The sequence below is a fragment of the Hyperoodon ampullatus genome, assembly GCF_949752795.1.
Source record: "Hyperoodon ampullatus genome assembly, chromosome: 1".
Lineage (NCBI taxonomy): Eukaryota > Metazoa > Chordata > Mammalia > Artiodactyla > Ziphiidae > Hyperoodon > Hyperoodon ampullatus.
In genome coordinates this window covers 116,681,306-116,696,709 of record NC_136914.1, presented here as the reverse complement: position 1 = coordinate 116,696,709, position 15,404 = coordinate 116,681,306, and the positions used below count along the sequence as shown (strand labels likewise).

At 35.9% G+C, this 15,404-nt stretch overlaps 1 protein-coding gene across 2 annotated transcripts in view; it reads left to right on the top strand.

The window, feature by feature from the left end:
- Positions 1–15,404, top strand: part of RYR2 (ryanodine receptor 2) — a gene marked incomplete at both ends in the record, with an annotated part of 724,637 nt that overhangs the window by 348,579 nt on the left and 360,654 nt on the right. For both annotated transcript variants that reach the window (XM_079725493.1, XM_079725494.1), the window contains 2 exons: positions 3,580–3,744; positions 8,780–8,901. In XM_079725493.1, coding sequence (XP_079581619.1) covers positions 3,580–3,744; positions 8,780–8,901 — 287 coding nt within the window. The remainder of the gene's footprint in view (positions 1–3,579; positions 3,745–8,779; positions 8,902–15,404) is intronic.

Sequence of the window (15,404 nt, the reverse complement as noted above, 5' to 3'; positions counted from 1 at the left end):
CCAATGAGTATATCCAATGCGTATGTATCATTTAACGAAGACAGTTGTTCAGAAATAGTTTTGACTTAGTCATGAGCCAGTTTGGTGTACTCAATGCCAAAATATCACTTATTATTTTTCAGGCTGATCTTTTTTGCTTCCGGAAGCATTTTGATACTCAGTTGAAAATTAGATTTGCCAAGCATTCATGAGTAGGATTGTTTGAAGGCTGGGATTGGGAGTAGGTTTTTTTTTTTTTTTCTCTGAAGAGTGACTATGGTTTTGGTAGGCAGTGAACCTTGCTCGAGTGAAACTCTGGTTTCTTTCTCTCTTTGGCAGTGGGCTGTTGCTTGTACTACTTATTTGTGCTCAGTTATTTCGATTCCTAGCGGCTGCCATTAACTGGGCCTTCCCTGAGCATGCATAGTATAGTGGTCAGCAAGAATTGAGGCAAATTTTTTATTTTATTTTATTTATTTTGGGCTGCATTGGATCTTTGTTGCTGCACGCAGGCGTTCTCTAGTTGTGGTGATCGGGGGCTACTCTTCCTTGCAGTGCACGGGCTTCTCGCTGCGGTGGCTTCTCGTTGCAGAGGCTTCTTGTTGCGGAGCACGAGCTCTAGGCGCTCAGGCTTCAGTAGTTGCAGCACGCGGGCTCTAGAGTGCACGCTCGGTAGTTGCGGCGCACGGGCTTAGTTACTCCTCAGCATGTGGAATCTTCCCGGACCAGGGCTCGAACCCGTGTCCCGTGCATTGGCAGGCGGATTCTTAACCACTGCACCACCAGGGAAGTCCCTGGGACAAATTTTATAAACAGATCTTGTGGCTACTTTTCTTATCCAGGATTTAGCTTATCTAATTTTCTGTCTGCTTGTGAGCCCCAAACTGTGTACTCTGATACCTCAAGTATCAATACCACAGCAGCTTTCTTCTGCCTGAGCTCCAGGCAGATTGGATGGGCCATGCCCCAAGGCAAAGGCTGCTTTTTACAAATCACTTGGGTACTCTGTCTTTGGAGAGAAGTCTGCTGTTCACTTTCTCTCTGCTTTTGGTCCCTCTTAAGTGCCTTCCAGTAGATTCTGAAAAATATTTTTTCCAAATTTTCTGTTATCTGTGGGAGGATTAGCCCAACTAAACCACACCGTCATTTCCCAAAGCCAGAATAACTCAAAAGAAAAATAAATCTAGATGATTTATAAAGTAAATCAAAGCAATGCTGAAACTAAAGGCCACTGATTTAGATATAAGGTAGCTAATATAGGGTTTTAGGAAGATTACTACTCGCCTAAGCTGGACACTTTATTTCTAGTAATAAATTATCTGTTAGAAGCTTCTACCAGCTGTCACGTTTTCTTGACTTGGTGGTTGGTCACAGCATCTAGATGATTTTCACCTGAAATTCTCCTAAGTCTGAGCTACAGAAAATGATAGGAAATAAAAGAAGGAAAGAGCATGACTGGCCTTTATTGGTGTTTCTTCAGCAAATAATCACATTTCTTTTTTTCTTCTCTAATGTCATTTTAGCAGCTCTTACCTGAGTTGAGGATCAGAGTAATTATGAAAACCTGGTCATCATGAAGTTTCACAATTAAAATTTCTAATCCAGAGAGAGATGTGAACTACTTCAGTAAAAAAGCAAACACAGCATACCTTTGCACTTAGTAACTGAAGCTTCTCAAAGCACAATCCACAAGCCTATAAATAGACTACATAGTCATTTCCTGGGATAAAAGACAAACAAAAAGAATGTTACAGGCTCATTGTTTTATTTTGAGGAGATAATTGCATTGTTATATATTTTCCCTAGAATTTAATTTTCCTATTTATAGGGTTGGTATAAGTAGATTAGTAGTTTATCTGGTTTGATAGAATGAAATTGGAATGGTTTAGTATCTGTTTTATTGCACATTCTTAGAATAGTGTTTCAAGTTATTTGCTTAATGGTTAAATCAACTTAACTCATGATTGCATTTACTTATATGACCTTGACCCTTTTTGCATTAAGAATTGCAGCTCATTTAAATTTTAATTTTCAATTGTTGGCAGAGTGTCCGTAATTATTTTGGAGTTGCTAACTATTAGTATGGTGCAATAATACCATGAGAAATAAAAAATCTGTTTTACTTGGATTGTTCCTTTTTGTTTAACAGACTTCCAACGTAATCTTCAAAAACATTTGTGTAACTGGTACTAACTTCACACGACAGTCAAATAGCCAAAGAAATAGACAAAACTTAGTAAATTTAACAAGGAAAGTTAGACCAAAGAGAAGAATAAGAAACCACAAATGGAGGTATTGTAACCAAAAGAACATTAGGTTTTTTTTGTTTTGTTTTGTGTTTTTGCTGTTGTTTTAAGAACTCTACAGAACTTCAAGACATAATGAGTTCTTAAAGATCAGAATGATGCATGGGAGGGAAAATTGAAGGAAGAAGCATTAAAATAAATAGGGATTTAGGAGCTTCCCTGGTGGTGCAATGGTTAAGAATCCGCCTGCCAATGCAGGGGACATGGGTTCGAGCCCTGGTCTGCGAAGATCCCACAAGCCACAGGGCAGCTAAGCCCGTGCGGCACAACTACTGAGCCCACGTGCCACAACTGCTGAGGCTCGTGCGCCTAGAGCCCATGCTCTGCAACAAGAGAAGCCACCGCAGTGAGAAGCCCGTGCACCACAAGGAAGAGTAGCCCCCGCTCGCTACAACTGGAGAAAGCCCACGCACAGCAACAAAGACCCAATGCAGCCAAAAATAAATAAATAATTTTATAAAAAATAAATAGGGGTTTAAAAGAAACATTTAGTTGGTATCAGAGGACTGATTGCTTCTTCATAGCATAGGGAGCTGAGCATGGCAGCCCTTTAGGGGTGAATACCTCTGGGGTCCAAGTTAGAAACTGCAAGTAGTTGAAACTGAATTATAGCCTTGATTAGTTTGAAAGAAATCATCATTATGTCTAACATACTTATTAAGAAGGAAATCATCATCACCATTATCAATACCATTTTCATGGTCAAAATCATTAGAATTTATTGAAGTGTTTATTTTATCTCAGGCACTGTGCTGAGAACTTTGCATTCATTATCTCATGTTTTCCGATACTCTGGGGGAGAGTCTCTTGTTAGCTGTATTTACAGATGAGAAAATGGAGACTTAAAACGTTTAATTAACTTATCCTAAGGTCACAGACGTAATAAGTGGTGGAGATTGGACTCAAAATTGGCTTTTCTGTCCCTCAATCCTATGCTCTTAGTCATTCAGTCACAAAAATAATAATCTGGAAAGAATATGAAGCCTAAATTACTGATTTTAAGATCTCTGGTTTGGAGTTTGCCATGAAGCAATATAAAATTTTGTGTTATGGCCAAAATAGTTTTCTGCCAGTATGAATAATTCAGGAATATGTTATTTATCTCTGCAATCTCCTACTTCAGTTTCCAGTAGAGGTTGAACTGCTAGCATGGAACATTTGACCATTATTATTTCAGAGGATGGCAGAGAGTTGCATTTTTTAAGGAACATTATTTACAGCGAGGCAAAGTTTTTTCGTTATAAACTAGTATTTTTAAAACCTTTTCTTATCTTTTTTTTTCTCTCTCTCTTAGGAAAAATTGGATGTAGGGGTGAGAAAAGAAGTTGATGGCATGGGAACCTCTGAAATAAAATATGGAGACTCAGTATGCTATATACAGCATATCAATACGGGCTTGTGGCTAACTTACCAGTCTGTGGATGTGAAATCTGTGAGAATGGGATCCATACAACGTAAGGTAAGAGTATTTCAAAACAGTATTTATGGCAGTCATTATTAATGAACGAAAAACACAAATGCATAACAAAAAGAAGTAGCTAACCCTTTCAGCCACCTGCTAATGTTTGTAATTTACATGCTAGAGGTCCAGTCCCACCCTAATAAACTCTCTGGTTTTTGTAAGTGAACAGCGCTGGATGTTATATCACTGATTTAAATACTAAGTGAAGAAATACGCTACTCTTTTTTGGATCCTAGCTTGGTCTGCCTAATTCACTGTGTCCTCTGTGATGCTGCTGGGATTGTGTGTACAGTATCTTTTTTACAATGCTCAATACTGCTCATGCATAGAAATGTTTAGTGTTTGTGAGTTTCGTTTCTGTTATTTCCCCAAACTCATTTGCAGACGTGCTCATACACTCACCTCTGAGTTCTTCACTGACACCCCATCACTTACAAGACGACAGTTATGCCTTTTGATAGTATGTGACGCCCTTCCTGACCTGCCTCCCATCTGTCTCTGCCCCATTCTCCTATTCTTTGTCCAGTCTCTAGGTGTCTTCAGGTTCCCCAGCACACCAGCCACTTACAGCACATTCCTTCCAAAGCCTCAAAGAAACATGGCTTTTCCACATCTGTGCCTTTTCACATACCATTTCCTCTGTTTGGAATGCCCTTTTAAATTTCTTTTTTTCCTCCATCCAGTTCCTATCCATCCCCCAGGGATTAAGTTTAAAGATGACCTTAGACATTCTTCCTATCTAAGTTCATCTAGTACACCCTCCTTTGTGTTCTCGTAATATTTGTGTATTATTAAATTTTATATACACTCTCTGTGCTATTTTATTCACTAGGCTACATCTCTCTCTCTCTCTCTAATTTGTGAGCTTCCTTATGGCAAGTACATAGCATTGATACTAGATTGTTCACATTTCATGTTTTTACACCGCCATGTAACAGTACGCAGAATCAGATAATGGGATAACTATTATTTCTATAATAGACCTTGGAAGGGAAGTAGTGGGGAAGAAATTTTTATTTTCAGTAGATTTCCTAATCGTAACATATACACATTCCAGTATGGATTGTTCAAGGCTATTGCTATCTTTTTAGAGTGACCAGTGCTGATATTAGTGGAGTGGGAAGCTAATCCTTCTTTGATGGAGTTGGGCTTAAGTGCATCCCTGTACCACCTTCCTCAGAGCTTCGGATGGAGAGCCTGGGACAACTCTCCTGCAGACCCGTATAATCGTTATAATAGGATCGCTTGTCTCTGGGGTCTTTGATCTAGGCTCATAAATTTAAATGTGTTTGTATTCAGTATTTGTATAGCGTTCATTCTGTCCCACGACTGAGCCTCACTGTTTTTAACTTTTTATTATAGAAATTCAAATATATGCAAAGAGAACAAAAGGGTACAGTGGACCCTGTGTATCCATCCATCAGTCACCTTCAACATTTTCAATGCTCTCCACTCATTTCATTTATCCCTCACCCTGTTGTCATTATTATTACTCCACTGTCTTATTCCTTAACCATGGATTAAAGTCAGAGTGGGACTTACATTCTACATCATAGGCTAACAAAGACCTTGCTTTATAGAAGAATTTGACAGGGGTGTTGAGAAGCTAACCAGTCTTATTTACATTAGTAAAGTAACATGTGAAACAGACTTTATAGGCCATAGAAGAGATAATCTAATACAATCTCTACTGTAAATGTATTACTACTTCTAGAACCATCTGTTATATTAAATCTTTATCGAGAGACCTCAGTGTGGTCATGACAGGTGAGGACTTCTCAGTCTAGGTCTCCTAATTTTTATACACTTCCCAGTTAGCTAGTATCTTCAAATCATTTTATTTTTCGAGAAAAGCATGTTGGTGGTATATTCACCAAATCTTTACATATTTGAAACTGACTTCCTGTTGTTGTTTCATATGAATAAAACCTTGGTTAGCTAAAAAAATGTCTGAATCACTTTTCATAGGTTTTATGTGTCCCACTTAGTGTGGATATTCATGTTTTGCTGCAGACATATAAATTCATTGATTATGCTGTGATGCACCTACCATATTGTGTGTTCCACACGTACAGTTTATACATTGTATTACATTTTTAAAAACCCCTGAAAACTCTGAATTATGAAATGCATCTGTCACCAAGGATTTTCTAAAATTTATTTTATTGAAGTATAGTTGATTTACAATTTTGTGTTTGTTTCTGTTGTACAGCAAAGTGATTCAGTTATACATATACATACATTTTCCATTAAGGTTTATCACAGGTTATTGAATATAGTTCCCTGTGCTATACAGTAGGACCTTGTTGTTTATCCATTCTCTGTATAATAGTTTGCATCTGCTAACCCCAAACTCCCAATCCTCTCCCGCCCCTCCTCAGCGACCACAGGTCTGTTCTCTATGTCTGTGTCACCAAGGATTTTTAATCAGCACACATAGGTCTTTTAAAACTGAGGGGAGAATTGTGCAGTGTATCTTTGGCCTCCTTTTCTTACAGTTGTAATTTCTTTCTCAGGAGCACAGATAGTTTCTCTCCTCCAGGTCAGCCGTCTTCCCCTTTGGCATTCCTATCGTTCTTACCCAGTCTCTGCATTTTGCTTCGCAAATGTGTCCCCCAAATCACTCACTTTGTTTTCTTTGATGCAGTTCTGTTCCTTAATGTCTTTCCGTGCCTTTGAAATTTTAGTTTTCTTGTCTTTTTCGTTATCTCACCCAGGTCACTTTTTATCTCAGCTTGCTGTCTTTTCATCTATTCTGGTTGCTCATCCCAGTATGACTTCTTATTGCGAATTTTCACAGAAGTTATGCCTTCTTGCATCCTGTGGACAATTGAAATAGTTTATATATTTAAATAATATCTTGCTATTTCTATTTTATCCGACTTTTTAGAAAATTAGCAATGATTGCTAAATTTTATCAGTTGTAGAGAAAAAATCATGTTTTAGTGTCTTTTACTTTGTTGATAAATAGGTTAATAATCATGATATTGAAGAATCCTTACATTCATAGACTAAACCCAATTTGACCTAGTTTATTATTCTTTTGAAATCTTATTAGATTCTATTTATGTTTTATTTAGAATTTATCTAGAATTATCATATATATTCACTTTATATATGAAATTTATATATTAATTTTTCTTTGTTTATGGGTACTGAAATTTGAATTTCATATAATTTTCAGGTTTCATGAAATATTCTTTTCTTGGTCTTTTTTCAGCCATTAAAATTGTAGACCATTCATAGCTCATAGGCTATATAAAAATAGGCAGCGGTCGTAGTTCACTGACTAGTCTACCATTAAGAGTATCATTTCTTTGAAGGTTCATTAGAGCTCACTTGTAAAACTGTCTAGTCCTATAATCTTTTAAAAATTGGATCTTAAATTTCCTTTTCAATCTCTGTTTAATAAATTGGTATCTTCAAATTTTCTACTTTGTTGGGCAGATTCCTTTTGATGATTTTCAACTTGCTGGGAAGCCATCCTTGTCCTCTGGAGTAGTCAGTTTTGTTCTTAAATTAAAAAAAATTTTTTTTGGCCATTAAGTTCCATATAGCATTGTCTTATTATCATTTTATAATTTTAATGTCTTTTGTATCTTATATTCTTTTCTCTGTGTTTTTTTCTTTCTTTCCATTTTATCCTTAGCCTGGTTTGTGAGAGGTTTAACTATTTTATTTATCTTCTGAAAAAATAAACATTTTGTGTTTATTCATCCTTTTCTCGTATTTTATTTGATTTCTAGTTCATTAAATTCTCTTTTTATCTTCATTAATTCCCCATTTCTATTCAATTTGTTTTTCTTTTTTAGAGTCTTGAAGTGAGTAATACGTTCCTTCACTTTAGTCATTTTTTTCTTTGTCAGTGAAGGCATTTAAAGCTACAAAATTGACTTTGAATACAGATGTATCTGTCTCATTGATTTTGGTATTAGGAGTTCCTCTTTACATTGCTTTCTAGGTAGTTTATGATTTTTAGTTCTAGTTGCTAATTTTAGTTCAGTATACCTGATTAAATGTTCTAGAAACATCTTGCTGTTAGTGTTGAGTGAAGGAAGTTAGGCACAAATGGTTCCATTTACATATAGTACACAAGTGACCTTTGCTGTTGAAAGTCATGAAGATGGGGAACATTGTGGTGGATGGGGCAGGAAGGGAACTCCAGGGCAGGTTTTAAGGTGCCATATTGTTCTCTTTGTTGATCTGGGTGTTAGTTACGTGGTTTGTTCACTTTGTGAAATTGATTCAGCTGTTCACTTAATATTTTGCACTTATCTCTTCATGTTGTTCTTTCATAGAGTGTTCAAAAACATAAAGCTAACAAAAGAACTAATAAAAACACATTTTTTTTTTTTTTTTTTTTCCGGTACGCGGGCCTCTCACCGCCGTGGCCTCTCCCGTTGCGGAGCACAGGCTCCGGATGCGCAGGCTCCGGATGCGCAGGCTCAGCGGCCATGGCCCACGGGCCCAGCCGCTCCGCGGCATATGGGATCCTCCCGGACCGGGGCACGAACCCGTATCCCCTGCACCGGCAGGCGGACTCTCAACCACTGCGCCACCAGGGAGGCCCAAAAACACATTTTTTTAAAAGAACTGAGGTGCCTTAGAAGCATTGCTCAGTACTTATTAATGAACCCAGCTATGTTCAGAACTACCAAATAACTGGTATCCCATGTAATGTTTTCCTTTGCTTCTTTGTTCAGAGTTTGCTTAGACTATGGATGAATCATTGAACATAGATATGTGAAAACATTCTAGTGATTGTTTTTCAAATCAATATATGTATTGATTGGTTCTTTAAAACAACAACTGATTCATCTTTAAAACAATAGCTGAATAAATATATTGAATGATTAATTTGTACAGGGACCTGTGCATATTATTTTACCTGAACCTGACAGCTTACAGTTCCCTTCACCTGTCTTTTGACTCTGTTTATTGTCATGGCTTACCTTTTTGAGTTGCCTACTTCTTAACACCCATTTGAAAAAGAGATATTGGGAGTAATGGTGTTATTTCTGCTTTCGTGCAGGCTATTATGCATCATGAGGGTCACATGGATGATGGCCTAAATTTATCCAGATCTCAGCATGAAGAATCACGGACAGCACGTGTCATCCGGAGCACAGTCTTCCTTTTCAATAGATTTATTAGGTACATTGTCCTTTGTTGTGGTGGTTGTTTAATATTTTATTTTAATTTTCTTATCAGATTTACAAGTAAACAATTCTAAAATATACTATGGTGGTAAATCTCATACAATTTGGCAGTTCTGCAGAACCCGTTAGAAAATGCTAGTTAGATGATTTTATGTCTTTCTTTGAAATGAATTTTTAAAAAAAGACTGTGGTTTTAAAAATTATATATGTAACTTATAATTGATAGCTGTATGTCAGAATTATTCTATAACATATCCCTGTGCTAGCCCTTTCACACTGGAGGTAGTACAGCCTACATACTTTGTGAGTTTTGAACTCAAAAAAATGATTCTTGCAATAAGTAACCTTTCCCACCCTAATAATGGAAACAATTGCATATCTACAAAACGAAATCAAACTTGTGTCCAATGTGTTCTCTGGGAACATTATACCAATATATACTCTGGTTGGTGATGGATATTACATATCTCTTTAAGCTTACCAATTTGATGGGGAAAAGTGATATATATGTGTATATGTATTTATTTATAGTAGGTACATATTTACTTATAATTATTTAAAAAATTTGCATTTATGTGAGAATTGTGAAAAATGGGTGTTGACCAATTTTCTTCATTTATTTTTTTCTTTGTGATTTACCCTATTATTTGATAATATTTCTATTAGGCTGTTAATGAGCTTTTGTTATGTTAGAGATACTAATTTCCTATAATCATATAAATTGCAAATATTTTCCCAACTTACTGGTTTGGAAAGATTTTAAAGAGTTTTTTCATCATAGTTTACTCTATAAATCAGCATATGAAAGACCTTTGCCACCCAAGATTATATAAATATTCACTTAATTATTCTCTGCTTCTTTTATAAACCATCCCACTGTGTGTATGTGCATTTGTGTGCATACTTTCATGAAGTCAAAGAATATGCACAGCATTCAGCTTCATCATATCCTTAGTATTTATCTCACATCTCTGCCTCATCTAAACTCTAACCCTTTTTAGATGGAGTAAAGGCTTAAAGATGGGGTAAGCATCAGATTCTTATCATTTTTTATGGTACTTATTTCTTGTAATAAATAAATTTTTGACTTTGAAATTATAACTTATTTTAGGATCAGTTCAACTTAGATTTTTTTCCATCTTGTTCTTTCCATGGTTCTTTTTGACTACAGCCTAATCAGTTCTATAAGGATTGAGGAAAATAATCATAAATCTTTAAAATAGTCTGTTTTCTATGTAATTATATACATCAGTACTGACTTCTTCAACTACAAAATGACAAATTTTTATTACATTGTGACTTGTGTGGTATTTTCAGAGGCACTATGGAGATTCCATTTGGCAAGCAAGAGCTAAATTAATACTAGAGAAAAAACTGATTATTTGTTTTAAAACATATTTTGTCAGAAAGATACTATATCCGTGTTTAGACTTAACGTAGTGATGGTATGTCTTAAATGGCATTTGTATGTTGATCAAGATACTGTAATTCATCATGGATGTGATTTGCTTTTGCACATTTGTTCCTTGCCCAAGACCAATCATATATTTTTTTTAAAAAAGTAGTGTCTGTGATTTGGAAGCTTAATTTTAGAATCTAACACTTGCTTAATTGATTAGATAGAGAACCAAACATGGGAAATTTGGATTCTGTGGCAAAAGTACTTACTGAATTATATATTTGGTGCTTCATATTGAAATTGTTTTTGTTTGGGTTATTTGAATGAAATTCATTTATTATACTTATCTTGATAAAACAGGTTAGTTATATAACCTATATTTAACTATAGTTAGCTCTCTGTATCTAAGGATTTTGCATCTGTGTATTCAACCAACCATGGATCAAAAATATTAGGAAAGAAATTCCAGAATGTTTCAAAAAGCAAAACTTGAATTTGAAGCATGATGACAACTACTTACATAGCATTTACATTGTATTTACAACTATTTACATAGTATTTACATTGTATTATGTAGGTTAGCTAGAGATGATATAAAGTATACAGGAGAGTATGTGTAGGTTATATGTAAATACTACACCATTTTATATAAGGGACTTGAACGTCCACAGATTTTGATATCTGAGAGAGGTCCTGGAACCAGTAGATACTGAGGGAGGGATGATCATTTAAAAAGATTATCTGATTCCCATTCTGATCTTTAATCTTTTTTTCTGTTTGCCTTGGGTTTGAATTTACTCTTCTTTTTTTGGTTTCAGAGGATGCAGGCTGACATCATTGATTTGAGACCTTTCTTACGTCATTTAGTGCTAAAATATCTGTCCTTAGTGGCATCTCTCACTCTTTGTTGTGTTGTGTTTCAGTTTCCCTTTTTTTTTTTCTGCGGTACGCGGGCCTCTCACTGTTGTGGCCTCTCCCGTTGCGGAGCACAGGCTCCGGACACGCAGGCCCAGCAGCCATGGCTCACGGGCCCAGCCGCTCCGCGGCATGTGGGATCTTCCCGGACCGGGGCACGAACCCGCATCCCCTGCATCGGCAGGCGGACTCTCAACCACTGCGCCACCAGGGAAGCCCCAGTTTCCCTTTTAATTGCTTCTTTGACCAATAGGTTGTTTAGTTTCCAAATATTTGGGGTTTTCCAAAGATCTTTCTGTTACTGATTTCTAATTTAATATCACTGTGGTCAGAGAATATACTTTGTAAAACTGAATGCTTTTAAATTTATTGAGACATGTTTTATGGCCCAGGAAGATCCAAAAAGCAAAACCTGAATTTGCTGCATGCTGGGAACTGTTTATATAAATAGCATTTACATTGTATTTACCACTATTTACATAGTATTTACATTGTATTGTGTCCTATAAGTAATCTAGAGATGGTTTAAGGTGCACAGGAGGATGTATGTAGGTTGCATGGAGAGACAGGCATGGCTACTCCGAGGCAGCCTGAACAAATTATAGCCCTTACTCTGTCGCTGAACCAAGAACAGTGTTATAACTCAGTCTAAGCACCGGTCCCTTTTTTGTTACCTTCATAGCCAAGGTCATACTAATCAACTCAATTACAAGTCCTCTCAGACATTTTCATAATGTTTTCTGTTAGTTGCTCTACCAGAATATGTTCTATCTTGGTAAATGTTCTGTGTGCACTGGAAAATAAATGTTCCATGTGCCCATTCACCTTTAATTGGGTGGAGTGCTAAAGAATGCAGTTTGATCTAATTGGGAGATAGTGTTGTTTAGATCTTCTGCTTCCTTACTGATGTTCAGTCTGTATGTTCTATTCATTATTGAGAGAAGGGTGTTGAAATCTGGCTATAATTGGATTTTTCTGTTTCTCCTTGGCAGTTCTGTCATTTTTTTCTTCATGTATTTTGAAGCTCTGTTATTAGGTTCAGCAAAATATTTAGGATATAATAAACTGACCCCTTTATTATGAAATCACCTTTTTAAAATCCCTAGTGATATTTGCTATAACATCAACTTTGTATGAAGTTAATATAGCACTTCTGCTCTCTTGTTTTCTTTGGTGTTAGCATTGTATATTTAAAAAAAAATCTTTTACTTTTGACTTACTATTGTCTTTAGAGTCAAAGTACATTTCTTTTAGGCAGTATGTACTTGGGTTTTGATTTTTTATCCAATTTGGCAATCACCGCCTTTTAATTGTGAAGTTTAGTCCATTTATATTCATGTGATAATTGATATATAAGTTTGCCTGCCATCTTATTATTTGTTTAGTATTTGTCCCTTCTGGTCTTTGTCCCTTTTCCTTCTTTTTCTACCTTCTTTTGGATTGAGAATTTTCTGCAATTCCATCTTATCTCCTTTTTTTGTTGGCTTATTAGTTATAATTCCTTTTTTGGTTATTTTAGTGGTTGCTTAAGATGTTTAGCATACAACTTTAACTTATCACAGCCTACTTTCAGGTCATTTTACCTTTGTGAGTAATATAAGAACATTTCAATAGTATACTTCTCTCCCAGTCTTTGTGATTTTTTTTTTTTTTGCAGTACACAGGCCTCTCACCGCTGTGGCCTCTCCCGTTGCGGAGCACAGGCTCCGGACGCACAGGCCCAGCGGCCATGGCTCACAGGCCCAGCCGCCCCGCGGCATGTGGGATCCTCCCAGACCAGGGTACGAACCCGCGTCCCCTGCATCGGCAGGCGGACTCCCAACCACTGCGACACCAGGGAAGCCCCTTTGTGATGTTTTTGTCATACGTTTTGCTTTTATAGATGTTATAAACCCCACACTACATTTTTATCATTTTTATTTAAGGTCAATTAGATTTCAAAAAGATTTAAATAATAACAAATGCACCTAATATTTTGTGCATATATTTACCATTTCAGGTGTTTTAATCTTTATTATTTTTTTGAGGATTTGCATTTCCTATGGGTAGTTTATCTTTATTCCCAAAGTGCTTCTTTTAACATTTCTTATGGTGCAGGTCTCCTGGAGATGGAAACTTTGGCTACTGTATGTCTGAAAATGTCCTATTTTACCTTCATTTTAAGTGATTTTTTTTCTGGGTATAACATTCTAGGCTGACTTTTTTTTTTTCTTTTGGTTCATTGATTTTTCTTCTTATTGATGATTATATTTTATTCTTCTTTACTTTTCTGGTCATTTTTGTTTAGTTGTCAGACATTGTAAATTTGTTGGGTACTGGATATTTTTGTCTTCCTGTCAATATTTTTGAGTTTTTCTGGGAAGCAGTTAAGTTACTTGGTTAAGTTTGATTCTTCTGGAATTTGCTTTTAGGATTTTTGGGGTGGGTGCAGATCCGTGTTAAATCTAGGGCTAATTATTCCCCACTCTTGAAGCAAGACCATCTGTATACTCAACCTGATGCCCCATGAATTATGAGGGTTCCCAATCTGACTGATGGGAAAAGGCACCATTTCACATCCTGTGTGAGTACCGGTTACTGTTTTCTCTAATTATTTCAGAAGGCTTTATTCCCTGCCCTGGGTAGTTTTCTCACGTGTATGTGTTCATCAACCCTCTGCTGAATATTTGAGGGGGACCCTCTGTATTTCTCTAGAGTCCACTCCTATGTAGCGGTCTCCTCTTTGGTACTATGTCCTGCAAGCTCTAGTAACCTTGGTCTCCCAGACTCTCAGCAATGTCTCCTCAACTCAGGGAGTCTTCTTTGCCTCACCTGGGTTCCCATACCTGTATCATAGCCTAGAAATTGTCCTAAAGCAAAGTGGAGCCATTGTAGGACTCACCTTGGTTGTTACCATATCTATCCTTTATTTCTTGATGTCCAGTGTCTTGAAATGTGTTCTTCTCCAAATATTTTGTCTTGTGTTTTTTTTGGAGGGGGAGGAGGGTTGTTTCACTTTATCTTGGCTGAAAGCAACTCAGATGTAGTTGACACATGAAATTTGTATTTTGAGATGCGATTCCATGTTTCCCCTGGCAAATGTAGTCTAATCTTTGCTAGTTCTATATTGGTATTTTTTTTCTCCTTCAGATTTCTAATCACAAGCCCATCATCAAACTACCATCTTTTCCTGGTTATCCAGCATCTCCTTTTAAAAGTGTGTCTCTTTCCTGTGGTCATGTAACAGATGCTATGGATGAAGATAATGAGCCTGTTTCTCTTTTTTACACTTAACTGACCTTAATTATGTATTAGTTTTTCAAAAATTAAATTTTAATTTAGCTTTATTTTTTCTCTTCTTTTCTATACTCACCTGCTGGTTATATTATTTAATTCATCATTTATATATATATTTCTATATATATGGATTTTACTTATGTGCTTGTTAATATTACTGAATTATTTGAATTCCTGAATTTATATAGCTTTAATAGAGCTTAATGTAATTTAATATAGCTTCTTTAATATAGCTTAGAAACTTTGAAAAGTTTTACATAATTACAGAACACTGTAAAGGGTATGTTATTTTAAGTAACAGTTTGATCCTTCTATCACATTCATAAAAGCACTAAAAGTATTTAAAACCTCAATATCTTTATAATATTTTACAATATCCATATATTTTTCAAAGTAAAATTTTTTAGGTATTCATTTTATTAATGTAGATTTATATACTATTAAGAGACTCATTTAAAAAATGTAAATTCAGACCTTTCTTTTTTACTTCTTAGAGTGGAAGTTGAGATCTATTTTGTTTTTGTTCATTTGTATTTTTCTTATGCAGTTTATTTTCTGTGACCCTTCTGGTCTCTCTCCCCAAGGTTAGGGTAGTGGTGGTGGTGTGGTGTGTGCGAGGGTGTGTGTGTGTTTGCATTTGTTTTCATGTATAGGGGAAAGGGTTCTATTCTTCTGCACTGTTAAAAAAAAAAAGGTATAGCTTTTTTTCCTCCAGGTATATTAATAAATGTATTCTTTTTAAACTTTTTTTTTAATTTTTGAATTTATTTTTATACAGCATGTTCTTATTAGTTATCCATTTTATACATATTAGTGAATAAATATATTCTTGAAGTAAATGAGATAAGGGAGGAGTGTATGTTTGTAATGTGATTTAATCTTCAAATTATAAAATGTAGAGCTGGAAT